General features: G+C 29.3%; 1 protein-coding gene across 1 annotated transcript in view; it reads right to left on the minus strand.

The window, feature by feature from the left end:
• Positions 1 to 9,126, minus strand: part of LOC111642364 — a 57,678-nt gene that overhangs the window by 7,453 nt on the left and 41,099 nt on the right. The window contains exons 2-4 of the mRNA XM_023388700.1: positions 1,900 to 2,170; positions 1,693 to 1,802; positions 20 to 115 (exon numbers count right to left, since the gene is read on the minus strand). Of these exons, the coding sequence (XP_023244468.1) occupies positions 20 to 115; positions 1,693 to 1,802; positions 1,900 to 2,170 (477 nt within the window). The remainder of the gene's footprint in view (positions 1 to 19; positions 116 to 1,692; positions 1,803 to 1,899; positions 2,171 to 9,126) is intronic.

Below are 9,126 nucleotides of genomic sequence, written 5' to 3' on the forward strand. Positions count from 1 at the left end.
TTTTAATTATTGAACCTACCATGATAATTCTAAGTAGAATAAATCCAGCACTAGCAGCAACATCTACAGCAGCAAATACTGCCAATAACAGAACTGTGCGAAGAGACACCGTCCCCTAAATTATATGGTTAAATTGCTTTTAATTAAATTTATATAATGAACTAAATTATTTTCTAAAAAATTATATAAAATTTTCTATAATAAATTACTTTAATTAGATTTTTTTTATATAAGTACTAATAAACATAAATTAAAAAATTAAAATATTGCAATTCCCATTTTTTTTTTAATTACTGCGCCATTTTAATGAAATAACAACACTTTTACTAATGAATTTAAAAATTAAAATAAATCAACGTTTTAACGTCGGTGTCTTTGTTATAAAAAGTGTCATCAGAGTGTTTTTTTTTTAGTCCTAGATTTGAAAATTCCTGCAGTAATGGCCTTGATCTTCAACTTTCTATCACGAAGTGCATCTGGAATTTAAAGGTCGATAAACGGGTTATTGCCATTATTACTTTTTAAAACATATTATTATTTAAATAATACTGAATAGAACAACCAGGAAACTCAATATTTTCGAGTTTTTAAGAAATTAGATTTCTTGGAAATTATTTTATTTTATTTTTTTCTGTATTTTATAATACTTTAGGCCTCTTCCTCGAACTGTTTTGGTCTTTATGGTTTATGTTTTATCGTTAAATTGAGAACTTTAAACTTATAAATGTTTATTTTATTTATATTCTTTTAAATGTGTGCTTCAAGTAAAGGTAAAAAAAATATAAAAAGATATGCAAGAAAAATATACAGAGTATTCTTCTATTCAACACGGTATAATCAGTCAGTAGACTAAACGAATTCGATGAAATACATTGTTAAACTACTACAGTACGCACTATTCACAGTGGAGCGTTATCCTATGGGCAAAAAGAAAAATTGCATGGGGCATTCTCATAAAAAGGGCCCCCAAACCAATCTTTTATAAGAAACTACTTCCCCAAAAAAATTCCCCCGAAGAAAAGTGTCTGAAGTCAACACTACAGTATATGGGGCCTCTTAATTCAGTTTGCATGGGCCCCATACAGCTATAAAGCGCTATTGACTACTTATTTAGTACTTCAGTTAGTATTAATTATTAAGTGTTATTTCTACGTACTTTGATTAGTTCTCGGTACATTGATAAACTATCAGCAGAACCATCGAGAGGAAGGAGCTAGGGTTTTTCCCCGATCCACAGAAAATTTAGTTCGTTCCTACCCCTATAAATTAATGTTATTTTTACTAAGAGAAAATAAAATAATTTCATTTATTTAAGAAAAAAAATAACTGTCAAAATGGGTCCGGTGAGGGGTAAAAGTGGTCCGTTTACTCCAACTCCATACAACTTCTCGACGGTTCTGACTATCAGCAATAAACTAAAAAATTGTTTTAGAATGTTAATTTATTTATTATAAAATGATTTTATATGAGTATTTAAAACGAATTTTTTAAAAATAAATTTAGACGAAAAGAGAGAGAGAAGAACAAACACAAATCAACTCTCGAAGATCATCCTTCTCATCGATCTCTCCGGCAAAAATAAAATAAACAAACCACATCAATAAGTGCTCTTTCTTAATCTAAGTAATAATGTTTATTTATTAAAAACATTTATATATATATATTAAAAAAATTAAACTGTCAGCAACTTACATCATCGCGAGCTTGTTTGATGGCGAATGCCATCCACCACCAACTTAAAATAAATATTGCAACGAACACGACACTTAATATTAAAGTAGTTCTGGCCGTAGATAATTCGACTGCAAACATAATCAAAGCATAAGATTAATTAAATCTCTTGTAATAAATAAATAAATAAAAGCAAAATTACTGTAGAACGTGTTCTTAATAACTTACCTACAAAATAATCTAAATCTATCCTTAAATTTGTCGTATGAAGTAGTCTACGCGTAGGATCGATAGTAATTGTTCTAGTGACCGGTCCGTGCCCAACAGGTCGATGCGCTTTAGCTGATAAAGCTACGGGAGACGTGTTAGGTTTGGAAGATGAACTTTCCGACCTTGGTTTCGGTAGCCAGGTGTTCATTACTAGATCGAGAAAACTCACTTCTCGATCTACTTCGTATAACCTTCCGCCTAGAAGTATCAAGGCCAGAAAGGATAGTCCCTATAAATATAAGAAAAAAAAAATATGAATTTTATCAGTACGTGACATCATTTAAAAGATAAAACCAGTTTAATTTGCATAAATATTCAAATAAAAAATTCACATTGAGCTGTTATAAAGATTGCTATAGTCACACTCAGTGTGTGTGTCAGATGTATCCACCTTAAACTACATTGAAATGAAAGTCTGTTCTCGTTAGAGCACTTAGTTTTTTCAATATGATGAAAACCTGCACGCACACTAGTTTTAGGTACCACTAGGGTACACTAGGAGCACAAGTGTTCCAACCTGGACACGATTTCTAATTAAATTACTAAGTGAAATTCAAAGAAAAATATTAACTCGTTAAATACGTGGAGGAAGACATAAAATTTTCTTCGAGTGATGTTATAAAATGCTCTTAAAATTCATTCTTAAGATAAAAAATGAATAAAATAATGAGGAAAAGTTGTAATAAATATTTAAAATAATTTTTATATTAGTTTAATTCGTCCTGAAAAAATAGTAAAAACACTAGAAAGTACAGTAGCATACTAACGACCAGACGCTGGATTACTAAATTACAAACACATTTCGCTCCTCTGAGGGACCAACGTCCAGGGATAGTCTCCCTGGACGTTGGTCCCTCAGAGGAGCGAAATGTGTCTTAACTATTTTCGGTAATGTCGAAGTTTACGTATCCAGATCCGTCGAGAACTTGTATGGGGCCCGCGGTAAACTGGACCCTATCCAAGAAAAATGGTATTCAATGTACCATTTAGCATGTAATTTTCCACATATTTATATGTGGTTTTATGTTAGAATATAAGACACGAACTTCCCTCAGCTTTCGGATACCGAAATTTCAGTTTAGAAATTTCAGAAAAGCAGTTATTTCTCAGTTCCGGGTCGACTCAGAAAGTTTTGTAGGTGTTTGACCCGGATATGAATATTTCCCATCCTTCATTGTCTCGTCTATTGTGAGCCTGCACAACCTATGATCCATATGAAAAAAATACCAGCAGGATAGAAATAATTTTTAGGAAATAGAAAATACATCTTTTATAAAATTATGATAAGGAATTTAAAAAATAAAATATTATAATATATGTGCCATTATGTTTAATATTAAAATATATAAAAATTATAAATATTTATCGTTGTAAGGTTATTCGAAACAGTAAAAATGTTCTATGTTATGAAATAAAATAAAACAATAAAATACATTTATAACAATATAAATAAAGTAAAAAAATAGTAGAATAAGTACTGAATAAAAATAAAAAATACAAATTTTGATTAAAATAATTTACAAAAATATAATTAATTTATCTTTCGAATTATGTTTCAACAATTAGTTTAATTGTAACAATAGGTAATGATGCGCTTGCATAACCTATACTTAGAGACTTCTTAATAAATGAAAGGTTACATAATATAATTACCATAACAATACTTAAAATACAATGTAACAATGCCCTTTTTTATAGAAGCTATCTCAATTATTTATAATGTGTATCATTCATATCATTTATAATAAAAATCAACATCAAATGTAGGATGGTTCCTTTTAATCAATCCGCTAAAATAACTCGAAAAATACGCTTCCTACAAAAAATCATTGAACCAAAATTGTTAGATTTCAAGGAGGCCACAATATGGTGTTTTATCATAGATAGCTTTACAATACGTGAAAACGGGTCAATTTCCTTTTCTTAAATGGAAACCAGTGGCGCGTTATAGCTTTATGGGGCCCAGGCAAATTTGAATTAGAGGATCCCGAGTACAGTGTTTCAGACATTTTCATTGTCCCGAAATTTCCCAAGTTTTTGAGGAAAGATTTTCTTTAAAATGATTGATTTGGAATCCCCTGTTGGTGGAGGTTCCAGGCAATTACCTTTTTTTCCATAGGATAATGCGCCACTGATGAAAACCCCCATTTATTATTGCATATTATATTTCTACGCCAAAAATAAATTTTATCTGAAAGATGCACTTATGAAAAGTTACGAGTGTTTGAACATCTGCGGATATTTGTAAAGTCCATTGAAAAAAAACGGAAAAAGAAAATGCAAAAATTGTCATTGAGAAACTATTATTATTTGGTAGAATCATTCTTTTTTTCAGATAATAAAAATGGTACAAAAACTTGTGCCATAGCTCGAGGTCATCTTAAATTTACTCAATACATTTTTCGTTTAATTTAAACTTTTAGCAGAATGGTTAATTAACGTGAGTGCCTATCAAAGTGTTCTCCTATGGCAAACGATGTTTAAAGACGTCTCCATTTTTCTGAATGAAATCTTCAAATGTCTCATAGTTTTTAATAAAACGTTTTGTGGTATGTTTGATTGGAATTCTTACGACCGTATATTCTCTAGTTATTGATTATTTAAAGAAACACTTTAATGGATGGTGAAATGGACGATTCATAGACAACATTCTTTAAATATTCCCACAAATAAAAGTCTGATGAAGTCAAATCCGGCAATCGTGTGGACCCACATCGTCCATTTCACCATCCATTAAAGTGTTTCTTTAAATAATTGACTACATACAATTCGTGCATAGTGGGTCCCCGCTCTATCTAACAGATTTTTTCAGTATTTTTCTTCAATAAACTTCACAGATATGGCACGTGGTGTGGCATAAAAGTTCAAACCCTCATAACTTCTGACAAGTACATCTTTCGAAAAAAAAAAAGAGAATGTGTTAGATAAAAGTTTATTTTTCATTTATAATCATAATACGCAATAAAAAATGGCGGTTTTCATTTAAGAAAATGGAGTTGACCCCTCTTTCACCTATTGTAACGCCATTTATCATGAAACCGATACCCCATCTTAGAACCCCCCTTGACATGTTTGGTTGGTGACTTTTTATATATGTATTTTTCGAGTTATTCTAGCGAATTGATTAAAATGGGCCACAATGTATAAATCGAAGGATAGAAAAAACAGGGCCCACCAGTGGCCAAGTGGTTCCGTTCCCTAAACACTGAGAGTTCGATCGTGGCCAGAACGGGCTGGCCACGTGGAGTTTTCCGGGTTTTCTTCACGTCTGTAACGCCTGAATAGGGACCAGTTACCCTTAAAAAGATCTCCCGGAAGATCGCCCAAGTGTTGCGTTGCTCTAACTTAATCAACAAGATAGAAAAACAGAATATTGTTCGATTTAAATTAATTAATTATATTCTTATTCTCTCAATATTCAAATTAAATGGGGATAAAGTAATTTTTAAATTCTTAACATAATAAATTTCACTCTTCTTTTGAACTTATTTAAGAGTCTAAAAGAGATGAGATGAGGCTCAGATACAGGAAGCGATCCCTTTAAGAAAATCAAAAAAATATATGAATAAGATCAATAAAAACCATTTCTATACTTTTTAAATATCGTGTTCTTTATATAAAGAATTAAATTTTGGGACCAATTTTTGTCTAAGATTCAAACCAAATTGCCTGATGACACTCTTTTCTATCTATTCTACAGTATAAGTTATTAATGTAGATTGGGAGATATATATATATAGCCTATATTGGAATGACAGCTCCAGCGCTCATTTTTTACACACAGTTGTTGCAGACATATTTTCTGTAGATATTTTGTGAAATGACACCGAACAGTGACAATAAAATTAGATGAGTTATTAGTTTCTATATATGTTACAATTGTGGTCGGTGAATTACAGAAGTTCTGAGTATGACACAATTCTTATTTATGTCACAGTCTGGACAAGTTTATAAATGTTACATAAAAAAGGATAAATAAATAAATAAAAATATTCCCAAATAACTGATCTTCTCGTAATAAATATTATAAATTTTAGTATAAAATATATGTACAATACTAAAGAAAAATAATTAAAATATGCATAGAAAAAAGGGGGAAAAAACGTAAGAAATGTTTATTTTTTACTATTAAAATTATAAATTATTTATATAATTTGTATATAAATTTATTGTATTTAAGTAATAATTGTGTATAAAGAAATATTTAAAAGATTTTTCTAGATTTAATCAAAAATGTTTAATATCGAAGATAATTTTTGCATGTAAAACTGAAATAAATAAATAATCTATTATAAATTTTAATAGTTAAAAATCTAATAGTATTACTGAATGATAATGGGTGTCGTTACAGTAAAACTATAGTATTATTGATATTATATCAGTGACAACAAAATAAAATATAAACAAGTAAGATTTTGTATCGTAGGATTCTGTAACAGCTCTAATATTAGGCAAAATTCACACATGTCAGAGGGACCAGAAGATTTGACCGGTTTTTGTTATAGAAAAATCTCAAAATTTAATCTTTTATATAGAAAAAAATATAAATTCTTTTGACACAAGCTCGAAAATCTGATTTATTCATAAATTTATACGGTTTTGAGATAGGTAGAGGTTCATCTATTTGTGACTTTCGAAACCCACCTCGCCTCTCTCAAGGCTTGCATATTCATCTATGAGTTTACTAATTAATCCCTGAATATCATCTTCATAAATAACTGACTTTACTATGTTTACAAGTAAAATTTTACTTATGATTTATTTTAGTATTATTTATTTAATTATTTTCTATTAATTTGTCAATTTATCGATTGTATTAGTATAGAGTTTGGAGAAAAGTAATTTAAAACTCATGTGAATTTTTATCAACGTGAGAATACAAATGAGGAAAACATGTATGCATAGGGATATATTTAATTTTACTGTAACACGAATACATTTCCTTCCTATCTGTCACGTTTTAATTCAGCTAACGGATCAGGAACACGTCACATTAATTGACATTAATAGATTTTTTTTTCAGAGTCATAGAAATTCAGGTTGAGAGATTGAAGAATAAAGTTTACCTCTTATCAAAATTTATATGCCTCAAGCAGAATCAAAAATTTATATTATTATATTAAGGAACTAATAAATGAACTGCTATTCATGTTGTCAATTCATTTCGGACAGGATATTGAGGTTATAATAATTCTCTCTCATGGTAATAAATAGTTCATTTCAATTTTCCGTTCATTCATTAACGTCGACTTGACTGGTTCATTAATTACTCATATATTACCTGTCTACATTTCTTACGCAACCAGTTCTGTTACATATTGAATAACGACGTCCTAATCTTATAATTCGTCACGTAATTAGAATTTTCTACGAAGAGATGGTTAACTACTTTGAGGTTCGTTAACGATTTCTCGTGACAAGTTTGTTACTTGCAGAGAATTAACAATAAGTGGTCATTTTCCTTATCGGCGGGTCAAGTATATAATCAGACACCTTTAATGAAGCTGATGATGGGATAAAATCCGTTCGTTTTATTCTCACCAGCATGAACCGAGCGCTGATCCATGTTATCTACAAGCTTCCTGCTTGATATGAACGAGAACTTGTTAAATAAAAAATAATAAATAAATATTTTCCCCATCACGTTCACAAGATGATTTTTCCTACATTTTATTTTCTACGTTGTAATAATAGTTTCATAGAATAATGCTAATTAACTGAACCACAGTTCAATTTCGAAACACTAAGTTAAAAATCTATAGCCATTTTTTTGTGTAAAACTTCACTTACTAACAATAAAACTGGTGATTCGTGTTTCATGTTACATAACATCTAGATTTCTCTGAATTATATAATTAATACATTAACCTACTTTTACATCTAGCAAGTTTATACATATCTTTTTACATAAAATAGGATGCCCCCAAATATATATACACACTGTGATTGTTATTAACTTCTATCCTTGTTTTCTTAATTTTAATTTAAAAATTAAGCTTTAAATAATAATTCTATTAATATTAATATTTATAAGTTTTAAGAGAATAAATATTAAGAAAACGAATTATTCAGTCGAAATTGTAGTTGTGTTCAGTCGGTTGTCACTTCTATCAACGTTAACCAATCAATTAACGCATCCTCAGTTAAGAATTAGCTCAACCAACAGGAAACTACTCTTGATAGGGAATCATTAAAGTCTAGGCTATTGATGTGTTTGCTTGAATAATAGCTTGTTATACTTTTATGTCCGTTTTAGAAATTTAGTTTCTGATAATACATTTTACAATTGTAAACTGTATAATCAGGGTGTGAAATGATCCGTTCCTAACAAAAACTTGATATTAATTAACGTGATAAAATGTGAAGAGATGTAATTGCAATCCAACTTCAACTCGCTATCTACCATTAACTTCGTTATCATTTTCGAGTGAAAGTTCTGTAAAGAATTTTGTAATTCGAGTAAGTCTGATAAAATTCGTTTTACATTATTCAATATCGATTTTTTTTTTTTAATGTAGAAAAATTATTTAAATGTTATAAAATCTGTAATCAGATTATATGTAATATTATTATTATTATTTTTTATATTTGAAATTTTAAGAAATTGTAAACTTTAGTACATTTAGAAATATACGAATTTATTTATCGAAGTACAAATGATAAATTTCTCTTTTTGAAATTTATTATTTTCTTAATAAAAATTTAGTACGGCAAGAGAGAATATTTTAGAAATACACAATGTAAAACCATCGTTGATAAATCATTCTATATGCAGCGAAGACAGCTGACATTTAGAAGTATACAGGACCAAAACTGCAGAAGTGATGGCCTCCTAATCCCCGAAGACTTCTGATATACAACATTTCATCACTGCCAGAGAAGAAGCACTTTGTCCAGTCAAACCAGTGATCAAATGGAAGTTTTAACGCGATTTATAGGTCTGGCATCTTGTGAATTATCTTAATTATCTTATTAAAACGCTCTCATCTAACACATAAAAAATACATATATTATTTTTATTAAACAATTTTCCGCATAAAAATTATTATATATATATATATATATATATTAGTATAAGTATGCATTATTTATGAATAGAAAGACATTTTTTACCATTTTATTTAGATATTTTATACTGCGACATTCACAAGTTACAATCACTACAGAGAGAGTTAGAAATTAATT

Source organism: Centruroides sculpturatus, unplaced genomic scaffold (genome assembly GCF_000671375.1).
Source record: "Centruroides sculpturatus isolate CEXI.00-Female unplaced genomic scaffold, Cexi_2.0 scaffold1652, whole genome shotgun sequence".
Classification (NCBI taxonomy): domain Eukaryota; kingdom Metazoa; phylum Arthropoda; class Arachnida; order Scorpiones; family Buthidae; genus Centruroides; species Centruroides sculpturatus.